The sequence below is a fragment of the Gopherus evgoodei genome, chromosome 3 (genome assembly GCF_007399415.2).
Source record: "Gopherus evgoodei ecotype Sinaloan lineage chromosome 3, rGopEvg1_v1.p, whole genome shotgun sequence".
NCBI lineage: Eukaryota > Metazoa > Chordata > Testudines > Testudinidae > Gopherus > Gopherus evgoodei.
Genome location: NC_044324.1, coordinates 11,942,692 through 11,955,496, shown reverse-complemented (window position 1 = coordinate 11,955,496; position 12,805 = coordinate 11,942,692). Strand labels below are relative to the sequence as shown.

At 47.2% G+C, this 12,805-nt stretch overlaps 1 protein-coding gene across 2 annotated transcripts in view; it reads left to right on the top strand.

The window, feature by feature from the left end:
- HADHA (hydroxyacyl-CoA dehydrogenase trifunctional multienzyme complex subunit alpha) overlaps positions 1-12,805 on the top strand; it is a 45,450-nt gene that overhangs the window by 6,696 nt on the left and 25,949 nt on the right. For both annotated transcript variants that reach the window (XM_030555080.1, XM_030555081.1), the window contains 7 exons: positions 1,392-1,525; positions 3,433-3,571; positions 4,715-4,834; positions 4,916-5,018; positions 10,400-10,522; positions 11,321-11,439; positions 12,439-12,495. In XM_030555080.1, coding sequence (XP_030410940.1) covers positions 1,392-1,525; positions 3,433-3,571; positions 4,715-4,834; positions 4,916-5,018; positions 10,400-10,522; positions 11,321-11,439; positions 12,439-12,495 — 795 coding nt within the window. The remainder of the gene's footprint in view (positions 1-1,391; positions 1,526-3,432; positions 3,572-4,714; positions 4,835-4,915; positions 5,019-10,399; positions 10,523-11,320; positions 11,440-12,438; positions 12,496-12,805) is intronic.

Genomic DNA, 12,805 nt, shown 5'->3' with positions numbered 1-12,805 from the left:
GGGGACACGCTATAACAAATGAGAAGATGTCAGGTGCTCCTTTTACTCTTTTCTACAAGAACAAGGGGGTCTCTACTGAAATTGAAGGGAAATGTATTCAAAGCTGACCAAGGGAAACTTCTGTACACAGTAAACTAACCTGTGGAGTTCATTGCCACAAGATCTCATTGAGTCCAAGAGCTTACTCGGTTTCAAAATAAATGATCCATTTGTATGGATAATGAAAACGTCCATCGCTATAGTGTATATAGAACTAAACAGTTTAAAGGGGTCATAAATCCTGGTGCTCTAGATCACAAACCAACCACTAACTGATGAGCTTTAGGATGGAGCTTCCCCTATGGGCAGGTTATTTCATAGTAGCACATTGTGAGTTTTCATCTTTGAAGCATCGGGTACTGGCCACGTCAAGGACAGGATCCTGAACTAGAATCATAGACTCATAGAATATCAGGGTTGGAAGGGACCTCAGGAGGTATCTAGTCCAACGCCCTGCTCAAAGCAGGACCAACCCCAACTAAACCATCCCAGCCAGGGCTTTGTCAAGCCTGACATTAAAAACCTCTAAGGAAGGAGATTCCACCACTTCTCTAGGTAACCCATTCCACCCTCCTAGTGAAATAGTTTTTCTTAATACCCCACCTAAACCTCCCCTGCTGCAACTTGAGACCATTGCTCCTTGTTCTGTCATCTGCTGCCGCTGAGAACAATCTAGAACCATCCTCTTTGGAACCCCCTTTCAGGTAGTTGAAAGCAGCTATCAAATCCCGCCTCACTCTTCTCTTCTGCAGACTAAACAATCCCAGTTCCCTCAGCCTCTCCTCATAAGTCATGTGCTCCAGCCCCCTAATCATTTTCATTGCCCTCTGCTGGACTCTTTCCAATTTTTCCACGTCCTCCTTGTAGTGTGGGGCCCAAAATTGGAAACAGCACTCCAGATGAGGCCTCACCAATGTCGAGTAGAGGAGAATGATCACTAGATGGATTACTGCAGTCTGCTGTGCAATTCCAGTATTCCTATGGCACAGAGTCAAGCTATCAGAACTCTGTTCTGAGTAATTTGGCTGAATACAACATTATAACTTACCAGGCTATAGGCTTACCCTACTGTCCTGGGGAATTCCCAGACTATGTATCCTCTCCAGTGTATGAAACAAGTATAAGAATGTGTAGCGCAAGGGGGCCTTACTTTCTCTCGGAATTTGAAGGAGTGGAAGTGGATTTTTCCATTCCTGCCTGCCACTAAACTTTGGCTTTTTATAGTGGATCTTTCTATTCCCTTGGAAATCTTTTTTTTAATGTGTGGAAACAGAAGGGTATGTGCTGCATGAGGGGCTGAACTCTGCCTCTGTCTTTATTCTGTATTTACAGTGTTCATTTGCTGTCTGCAGGTCAACACTCTGTCTAAACAACTGCAATCAGAGTTCACAGAGGTAATGAACGAAATCTGGGCCAATGAGACGGTCAAAAGTGCTGTCCTAATCTCAGCAAAGCCAGGCTGCTTCATTGCTGGGGCTGATATCAAGTAAGTGTTGGGGAGTAAAAGCCACCTGCTGACTGGTGCTTTGTCCATATTGACTTTCTTAGCAGACTGGAATATCCTCTTATGATCTTTTGTGACATGAGCTTGCTATCTGTGCTTCCTCAATAATGAGGCAGCAGTCTGATCACCGAATCTATCCCCATGTATCTTGACAGAGGTTGCTTAGCAGGACCTGGAGCTAAGATAGCTTGGAATGGTGGATTTCCCATCACTGACAGCTTTTTGGATGTCTTTCTAAAAGATCTGTTCTAGGAATTATTTAGGGGAAGTTCTCTGGCCAGTACTATGCAGGAGGTCAGACTAGATGATCACAGTGATCCCTTCTGGCCTTGGAATCTATGGAGCATGGCTTGTCAACCCACTGAACCCTAACACATTGCAGCACTTCCCTGAATGCAGAGGTGCGTGCTGGGAGAGAAAAGCAGTTTCCCGACTGATTACCGTGAGCAAACAGCCTAGCTGGTTTGAGCATTGTATGCTGGAATGTGAGCCATGCATCAGAGGAAGAGCGGGTGCATTATGAGCTGTAGACTTCAGGTTCCTTGCACTGGCAAGTTGCTGCCTTCTGGTTATGCAGAGTTTTGGACCTCCCTCTGTCGGGATGTTTAAACACACCCTACACCCTGGCTCACTGGTCTGAGGGTTAACCCTGAACTCCGGCTTGCTCTCTGCTGAACTCTGCCTGCCCAGTTGTTAGCTCATCTAGACTTCAGGGTAACTTGGGAGACTTCTTTCCATACCCAAGATTTCATATTGTGGGTTCTCTGGAAATAGCAGCTACTTGGCCAGGGGGCAGCTGTAATCTCTGTGCTCTTCAGCAACTCACTGACTTCCTTGTCCACCCCTGGAAAGGAAAGAGACTCTATATACAATGTGCTGTGGAGAGGAGACAGCAGCGCCGGCCAGAGCGAGTATTTAATTTTTTGAACAAGGACAGGTTGAATTCAAAGGCTTCCTTTGGTCTCAACATGAAGATCCTGCTCTACTGGCCCTTGCTGGCAGCAGTGCCTATTTCAAATTATACTAATTGACTGACCATTTCTAACTGGCTGAGTGTGTGAGATCAGAGAGCTGTTTACAAATTATCCTGCTCTCCTCCACCCTCCCAAAGAGGGAAGTGGTCGCAAAACCTTTGCCTTGAGCTCTTTCTCCCCTGGATTTGATCTGCAGACACTCTCTAATGCAGTGATTCAGCCCACCAATCTTAGCAGACTTCCTGCATTGCTTGGTGTGACGAAGTGGGAATGTTCTTGAGGTGTTCTTTGAATGCTGAGTGGGGAGTATTGACCTGGGAAGGTTGCAGGGGAGTTTTGCTGGGACTGTCTGCATTGGGGATGGGAGACTCTCCATGAGGGAGGATATCTGAGCGTGCAACATGAGAACCCAGGAGGGGGGTTGGAGGCCGGGTAACACCTCTGCCCCGGAAACTGGACAAAGGACACAGGCTGGGGGAGGAGCCGGGAGGAGGCTGATTGAGAGGCTGGAGGGAGTTTCAGTTTGGAGCTGGCTGGGAAATGGAGAGGGGAGCCCCGACGGGGCTTGGGCTTCCCAACAGGGCTGTGGCCTCCCTGGGGCCCCCAGATAGACCTAACTGTTGTCTGTACTGGCAAGACCTGTCTTGGACTGTGTTCCTGTTGTCCAAATAAACCTTCTGTGTTAACTGGCTGGTTGAGAGTCATGGTGAATCGCAGGGAGCCAGGGGTGCAGGGCCTTATCTCCCCCACACTCCGTGACACTTGGCAGTCTAGGGCTAGGGGGTTATGCTGATCCTGCATATCTCTTAATAGAGCTGTGGGGAGTAGGAAACCGTGCCTGAAGCACTCCCTGCTTTACTGACGCTTTCTCGGCACTGCTATGCAAATCTGATCAGTCTTTCTACCCTGCTGCAGTATGATCGAATCCTGCAAGACTGTTCAGGAAGTGACGCAGCTTTCTCAGGAAGGACAGAAGATGTTTGAGAAACTTGAAAAATCTCCAAAGCCCATAGTTGCTGCCATCAGTGGCTCCTGCCTGGGAGGAGGACTAGAGGTACTGTAGGGAATTGCAGGGCAGATGCTGCTGTCAATCTGGCATGAGGCTGCAGAGGTCTCTGGGATACTTGGGAGAATTCAGCTGCATTCCTCAGAGGATAGAAATGGGATTTCAAGCCTCATGGCAGCCAGCAAACCTGCTGAATTCTGTTTATGGTAAATGACCTAGTTTGGTTGCATTTGAGGTCTTTGGCATAGTCATCCTGCTTAGCTTGTGAGACAATCTGATCTAAGTGCAGGAATGGACCAGGCCAGTATTTGGATGGGAGGCCTGCAGGGAAAACACCAGAGCTGCCATAAGACATTGGTGACTTGGCAGATGGTGTTTTGACCTGGTGTTGAACCGATACTGTCGCACTGTGCTACAGGACATGTTACTGCAGTTGCTGTTTTTCAGATGAGCCCCAGAGTTCAGGTCCTGACCACTTGTCAGAGTAGGGGGTGTAAAATGGGTCTCCGGGCCAAATCCCACCTTGAGTAACTGTCCCCATCCTATCTACAGTTCCCTTGTCATTTCAGATGGGTACTGTGTTACAGCCTAGTCTGAACGGTTTAGTGTTACGCACTGTCAAATAGCTACTGCGCGCCCCTAGTGGGGATAGGGTGAGAGGATCTAGTTGAGGAGGGTGGTAGGCAGTAAGTGGTTAGCCTGAAGGTTGTAAACTGCAGGGCTCCTCTGGGGCCTCTGGATGAAAGGCATTGTTTAAATGCAAGATTGTTGTTGCTGGGAATGAAATCTCAGGGCCTGTGTGTTGTGTCCCTTGGCCTGTCTCTGTGCTGTCTAGACCTCACTGATCTAGTGAAGGGTTTGGGCTTGGTATCAGCGTGGGGGTAAATGCCATCTTCAGAGCCACAGGGTTAATCTGTAAATAAGATTATCCTCTGACAGCACTTGATGAGATTAGCCAGTAAGAACCAGGTGATTTTTAAAGGACCCTGGCTGGGGCATAGGAAGGATTTGTGTGACCACATAGGACCCAATGTCCATCCTCAGAGCTGGAGGAGACAATGAGGGAGTCCCAGGCAGTTCTGCTTGCATAGAGGGTGTCCCTGGGGTGTATTGATGGCTCTTGCATTTTTGCCAGTGAGATGTTCTGGAAGTGTGAGCTATTCTATTGGATATATTTGTCTCCTGTGCAAGGTTGCCATCTCCTGTCAATACAGAGTAGCTACAAAGGACAAGAAGACAGTGTTGGGCACACCCGAGGTGTTACTGGGGCTACTGCCGGGTGCAGGGGGCACTCAGAGGCTGCCAAAGATGGTAAGTGAAGAGGATGAGCAGTCCCTTTCCTTCACATGGCTCTCTCCAGGTCTGACACCCTCTTGTCTGTCTGCCTTCCAGGTGGGACTTCCTGCTGCCTTTGACATGATGCTGACTGGGAAGAACATCCGTGCTGACAGAGCAAAGAGGATGGGGCTGGTTGATCAATTGATTGATCCACTAGGTCAGAGGCTAAGACTCGAGAATTGTCTTAAAGCTACTTAGGAGGCTAATCTTTTGCCCTTTGGATTAATTCCTCCAATTTGATTAAATGGGTAGAGAAGTCCTTGATGCTGTCATTCATCTAATGGGATGTAGAGTTTATCATCTGGGCTGGGCGCTGGTTTCCAGAGTCTCAGCTTTTGGGGAGGGAACAGGAATTGCAGTGCAGTGTATTCAGAGTGGGGAACATATGTTGTTGTTGTTGTTTTACATAAGCTAAATGAATTGGCCAAGGTTAGAATTCACGGTGGATATGTTGCCCTTTTTGTGAGCAGGTAAATTTGGATAAGATCCTGCGTTCTTCACTGATCACGTCTTACTAATTGAGCACATCAAGTGATAAATCCATGGTATGCCCACATCTTGAATACTGCATGCAGATGTGGTTGCCCCATCTCAAAAAAGATGTATTAGAAATGTTCAGAAAAGGGCAACAAAAATGATTAGGGTATGGAACAGCTTCCATATGAGGAGAGAGTAATAAAATTGGGACTTTTCAGCTTGGAAAAGAGACAGCTAAGGGGGATATGATAGATAGATAAAATCTATAAAGACTAGTGTGCAGAAAGTAACTAAGGAAGTGTTATTTACTCCTCATAACATAAGAACTAGGGGGTCACCAAATGAGATTAATAGGCAGCAGGTTTAAAACCAACATAAGGCAGTATTTCTTCACACAATGCAGAGTCAACCTGTAGAACTCTTTGCCAGAGGATGTTGTGAAGACCACGACTATAACAGGATTCAAAAAAGAACTAGATAAGTTCATGGAGGATAGGTCCATCAATGGCTACTAGCCGGAATGGGCAGGAATGGTGTCCCTAGCCTCTGTTTGCCAGGAGCTGGGAATCGGCGATAAGGGATGGATCACTTGATGGTTTCCTGTTCTGTTCGTTCCCTCTGGGGTACCTGGCATTAGCCACTGTTGGAAGACGGGATACTGGGCTAGATGGCCCTTTGGCCTGACCCAGTATAGCTGTTCTTATTAAAGGTAATGGATATCCCAAGGCCTGGACCTCAGGGCAGTATCTGTGCTTGCATAATGCTAGGTGATCTGCTGTTTCTCCAGTGACAGGAGAACCCCAGAGCTCTGGGCACTCAAAATTGCCTATTCACTTTCAGTTAGAAGGAGAAGATGCCTTGCAAGCTGCAGTCAGGGTCTGAAGTGCTAAATCTGTTGATCTCTGCTGTTCCTGCACTGAGAGACTTTTATTGGCCGGTGGCTTATTGGAGAGGGGAAACTTTAGCCTGAAAGGTGAAAACTCAAGAAAGCTTTAAGCATCTGAAAACAGGGCTTAGCTGCTGGTCCTGCCATATGTAAATTATTGTGCTTATTTCCTTGGGCCGCACCTGGTGAAGGGAGTGCGTAGGCCTCTTAAACTCTCAACTGAAAATGCTGTCTTCCAGTGGTGCACTGGATAAGACCCCTTGCTTCTGTATCTCGCATCTCATGGTCTTCTCTGGCTTAACACTATCAGCTTTCTTCTGATTCAGTAAATTGACATTTACAAGTGCCCCAGGGTGTACGTAAGTTTGATATAAACCCTGTGTGGTCGCTTACCCAGTGCTGCGCTTTAAAAAGGAGCAAATATTCCCTTGCTATTCCTCCAGATCAGCTTGGCTTGTCTTGAAAGTGCCGTGAATTTTGAGGGGACAAGGGGGGGTGATGTAATGTCTCCAATTGGGCCAACTTCTGTTGGTGAGAGAGAAGCCTCCAAGCCCACACTGAGCTCTTCAGGGCTGGTCTACACTGGTAACTTACATCAGCTGAACTACGTCACTCAGGTGTGAAAAATCCACACCCCTGAGCAACATAGTTAAGCCAACCTAATCCCCAGTGTTGACCGTGCTAGAGCAAGGGAAGAACTCTTCCACTGACCTAGCTACTGCCTCTCAGGGTGGTGGATTACCTGTGCCAACCGGAGACCCTCTCCAGCACGAACGCTACCGACGCCAAGGGAAGCACTACAGTAGGGCCACTGTAGCATTCGCAGTGTGGACAAACCCTCCGAATGTCACAGTTAAATGCAAGATAGAAGAGGATGGGACAGATTGTTTGGCATAAGTAGTTAACCCCCATTGAAATGGACTATTGAAGGTGAAGTGGGCAGTGAATGCCCTGCAGTCACAGGATAAATAGCGGGTTACAGATTGATGTGATAAGCCATGAACCCACTGTCTTTAAGGGCAAGTCTACACTCAAAATGCTGCATTGGCACAGCTGCATCAATGCAGCTGCGCCACGGTAATGCTTAAGTGAAGATGCTCCGACACTGACGGGAGAGAGCTGCTCCTGCCAGCGTAGTAAATCCACCTCCACAAGACATGATAGCTATGTCAACAAGAGAAGCTGTCGCATTGACATAATGCTGTCTACATGGGAGGTTAATGTCGACATAACTGTTGCTCAGGTGTGTGGATTTTTCACACGTCGAGCGACATGGTTATACCAACATAGCTCTGTAGTGTAGACCTGGCCTAAATCCATGATTTTCAGTATCTAGCAAAGTTTTGAATTTAAACTCCCAGGCTCATCTTTTGAAAGTGTTGTGCAGGTTTCCTTTGAGGATGAGGCCTGAGCAGTCAGATGTGGAGTGATCGCTTTGTAAGAAGTGTTCTCCCCTGGATGATGAAGTGTGTTTGTCTTTGTGTTTTGTCTGAATTCATTCAAGAGCATAGTGACTGTCTGGTTTCACCCGCATAGCTGCTGTTGGACATTTAGTACACTGAATGAGGTATGTCACATGTTGTTGTGACAGCCTGGGTAAGACCCATGGATCCTGAAAGCTGTGTTGGGTGTGAGTATTGATCATTATAATGGTGCAGATATGCCTACAAGTTTGGCATCTATTATAGTAGGGTCTTGTGCTACTTTGAGCTGGGATGCCCTGGTCTGTGGAGAGCTTGCTTCTGATGGTGAGCTTGGAGAGGTTTAGGGGTTTTTTTAAGAGTGGGTTTGGGATAGATTTCTTTCAGGATGTGGTCCCCATCGAGTCTGAGTTGTAATAATTTAATGATACCCTGTATGGGTTCCAATGTTGTCATGGGAGAGATGGTCAGAAGGTTGTTTTTTTCCATATTGAAGCAGGTTCTCTCAGGGTATCTGGGTGGCCTATTCCATGATACAGTCTGCTTCTTGGATGGAGTGTCCTTGTTTGAAGGTGGTTTTGAGCTTACAGAATCATCAAATATCAGGGTTGGAAGGGACCTCAGGAGGTCATCTAGTCCAGCCCCCTGCTCAAAGCAGGACCAATTCCCAAGTAAATCATCCCAGCCAGGGTTTTGTCAAGCCTGCCCTTAAAAACCTCTGTGGAAGGAGACTCCACCACCTCCCTAGGGAGCCTATTCCAGTGCTTCACCACCCTCCTAGTGAAAATTTTTTCCTAATATCCAACCTAAACCTCCCTCACTGCAACTGGAGACCATTGCTCCTTGTTCTGTCATCTGCTACCACTGAGAACAGTCTAGATCCATCCTTTTTGGAACCCCCTTTCAGGTAGTTGAAAGCAGCTATCAAATCCCCCCTCATGCTACTCTTCTGCAGACTAAACAATCCCAGTTCCCTCAGCCTCTCCTCATAAGTCATGTGCTCCAGCCCCCTGATCATTTTTGTTGCCCTCTGCTGGACTTTCCAATTTTTCCACATCCTTCTTGTAGTGTGAGGCCCAAAACTGGACACAGTACTGCAGATGAGGCCTCACCAATGTCGAATAGAGGGGAATGATCACATCCCTCGATCTGCTGGCAGTGCCCCTACTTATACAGCCCAAAATGCCGTTAGCCTTCTTGGCAACAAGGGCACACTGACTCATATCCAGCTTCTTGTCCACTGTAACCCCTAGCTCCTTTTCTGCAGAACTGCTGCCCAGTCATTTGGTCCTTAGTCTGTAGCAGTGCATGGGATTCTTCCATCCTAAGTGCAGGACTCTGCACTTGTCCTTGTTGAACTTTATGAGGTTTCTTTTGGCCCAATCCTCTGATTTGTCTAGGTGCCTTTGTATCCTATCCCTACCCTCCAGTGTATCTACCACTCCTTCCAGTTTAGTGTCATCTGCAAACTTGCTGAGGGTACAGTCCATGCCATCCTCCAGATCATTAATGAAGATGTCGAACAAAACCAGCCCGAGGACTGACCCCGGGAGACTCTGCTTGATACCAGCTGCCAACTAGACACGGAGCCATTGATCACTACCCGCTGAGCCTGACAATCTAGCTTTCTATCCACCAGCTTGTTAAGATGCATATCCCAGACTTGTGCCTTGAAGCATATTCTGTGGTATCTCAGTGCCTGGCTGTAGGTAACAGATTTCTTGGTATGTCTGGGGTGGCTACAGGATCAGTGAAGATAAGTTTGGTGATCCCTGGGTTTCTTGTATATGGTTGTCTGTAGGGTTCCACTGCTGAAGCTGATCATGGTGTCTAGGAAGTTGATGCTGGTGTGAGTGTGTTCTAGAGAGTTTGATGGATGGGTGGTGGTGGTTGAAGTGATAGATTTCTATGAGAGGGGCTAGGTGATCTGTCCAGATGATGGAAAATACATTGATATCATATCAGGTACATCATCGCTTTTGTGATGCATTTTTTTCCAGATATTCTTCCTCAAGGTGGCCCATGCAGAGGTGGACATATTGAGGAGCCATCCTGGTTCCCAGGGCTTTTCCCAGGGTTTGGACAAAGTGTTTTGTTGTTGAATGTAAAGTTATGATAGGTGAGGATGAAACAGATGAGTTGAAAATGTTTGGGGTGGAGATCTGTGTCGTCTATTGCCTTGTAGCTTTTTGAGGCAGTCGTCAGTGCTGTCGCTGTGAGGGATGTTGGTGTCTAGGGAGATGACATCCATGGTACAATCTGTTAACTACTTATGCTAAACAGTCTGTTCCACCTCATATTTAGCTGTAACGCTCTGGATACCTTTCCCAGACCTGAAGAGCTCTGTAGAGCTTGAAGGTCCAACAAAATATATGACCTCACCCACCTTGTGTCCCCAGTATCCTGGGGCCAATCCAGCTATAACACTGCATCCAGCAATGGATAATATACTCACTGCCTAGTCCTGTAAGGTCATGAGCCCACCTGCACTAGTGTTACTCAGAAAATGCCATAATATTGAAGCTAAATTACAGCTTTGTGCCTTCCTTAAAAGCTGTTTACTCAACTCTTTGGTACTTGATTTCTCTGATAAAATAGTTCTGTGGGGTGGGGTGGAGCTGTAGAGATCAGCAGACATGTGTCCACTATGGTCTCATCTTTCCAGGGAGAGCTGTTTCTAACAAAATACCTCCCCATCATGTAATCCTGCAGGCTGCATTCCCCCTCTCTGACTCATCCTTTCTGTGTTCCCAGGACCAGGCACCAAAAGTCCAGAAGAACGAACAATTGAGTACATGGAGGAGGTAGCGATTGACTTTGCCAGAGGACTAGCCAATAAGACAGTGTCCCCCAAAAGGGAAAAGGGGCTGGTCCAGAGTAAGTGCGTGGGATGCAGGCAACAAAGCTTAACTTAAAGGCATATTAGTGGGTTAATTCACTTCTGCCTCTAGAGACATGGTTTCAAAATCCTCAAGAACTCCCTCATGAATTAAATTGGCCTAGTTTTAACCAACAATAGCCATACTCTGACAGCCCCATGAACTGGCAGGATTGCTGGTCTCCGCTCAGGAGCAAAGCGTGCTGCACTTCAGAAAGAAGGTGGATTATTGGCGGAGCTGTGTGGAAGGGCCCAGGATGGGAGTAGGGAGTTAGGACCAAGGGGCATTGGCTGAACTTCTGCAGTAGCTGCCCACAATACACACTGGCTAGCCAGTAAGTGCCATGCTTTGCATCCAAGCTTGTGCACTCAATGTAGCTGCGATCCCCCTTCAGAAAAGCACTTCCACAAGTGGGTCATGGTTATAACCCTTATTTAATGGAGTTTGAGGAAGCCGCTAAATCTCGCTATGAAGTCCTGCTCCCCTGAAGTCAATTGGAGTTCTTGCCATTGATTTCATAGGAGCAGCCTTTGGCTCTCTGTGGAATTTATCACCCTGGAATGGATGGTAAGAAAGTTCAGCTGTCTAAGTGGCCGACCCTCCAATCCGATCTGTGCTAGCCGTATCTAATAATGGGGTTTAAGGTGAGCACCTCTCGTCTTCTTCCATAGAAAGTTAGCGAGTTGGAGCTGCCGCTTCCACACTGGTCACTGTAGCTGACTAGCTAGTGTCCATGTCATGGCTGGACTTCGGTGATCTGTCATATGCCCAAGTGTTGCCTTGTGTCCTCTTGCAGAACTGACAGACTATGCCCTGTCTGTTCCCTTTGTGAGGCAGCAGATCTACAAAACAGTGGAGAAAAGGGTGCAGAAGCAGACAAAAGGACTCTACCCTGCTCCCCTGAAAATCATTGAGGTAACCCCCCACCTGAGGCGCATGACACAAACATTGCATCTGGGTGAGATCGGTGAGCTCTCTGGGGCAGCACCTTGCATAACAGGGTCCTGGTTCATGACTGGGGATCCTGGAGGCTAGGATAATACAAATAATTGCCCTATGCAGAGGGAGATTGGTCTTCCCCTTGTGCTTAATCAGGCCAGAAATTGCTGTGAGGATTCGGCTAAGGGGCTAATCAGAGGTCTATCCAGTTAGTGACCAGAGCAGCTTGTGCATCAGATTCAGTGGAATTCACAAGTGTTTCCAAAAGGAAACACATCCCCGTTCAAATATGATTGTGCCAATATTCTGATTGTGAGGGACACCAGAACCACAGTAAAGGGAAGGAGGATAGATAAGAGAGAATACACTTCCTCCATGAAACTTTCAACTGCAGCTCTTGCACCATTCTCACCCCATCTCTAGCTAGATAATGTGATTATTAATCCTTTGGAGCATTGATAGTAAGTGTGTTTGTACAAGACCAAGCACACACGGTAAAAATCTCAAATGCCAAAGTGATTTAGGCATCTGGAGCCCTTTGGACTGATTAAATTTATGCTCCTAAGTCACTTAGGTGCATCTGAAAACTGCTTTCAATGTCCTCTTATTTTAAAACGTTTTGTAGCAGAGACCTCTTCCTGGGAGCCACTTCAAGCTGCTCCTGCTGGCTAATGAGTGCCAGTTAGCCTAGCCCCCGTGTTGGGCACAGCCCTACTGAAGTAATTCCGGGTTCTAGGAGCTCGGTGCACAGATTAGACTGATGGCAATTTGAATGCCCCCCCCTTGATAGCGACTCTATCAGTATGTTGCTGGAGCTCGCTTGGAAGAACATGGAACAGATGCACAAGAGCTGAAAGAGAATCTCATGAACAGAACTGGCCAGGAAGGGCTTTTCCTGGTGCTAAATGTATTGGCCCCAAAAGAGAACATAATGTATGAAATGTCCCATTTTCACTGCCTCTCTTCTGCATGTAGGTTGTAAAGACTGGCCTGGAGCAGGGGAGTGAAGCCGGCTATCTCGCTGAATCCCAGGTGAACATACTGTGGAACTCTTGTTTTATCCTTAAGATGCATATTTACCTCAAACTTGCTTTCAGCTTTGCACAAGGGAATGCTTAAAGGGACAGCCCAGGAGGGGGTAGTGTTGGGCACCCATCCTGTGACCCTATGCTGCTGCTCTGTGTGGAATTGGGTCTGTATCTTCCATCTCCGCGCACATGTTCACATTTTAAACCAATGAGAGAATGTAGTCAAATATTCACAAGTCTGGCTAAGGTGCCCCCTATTTCTGGGTCATAATGGCTGTGGTCTTCTAGCAGAGTAGGCAGGTGTTCATAGTGAG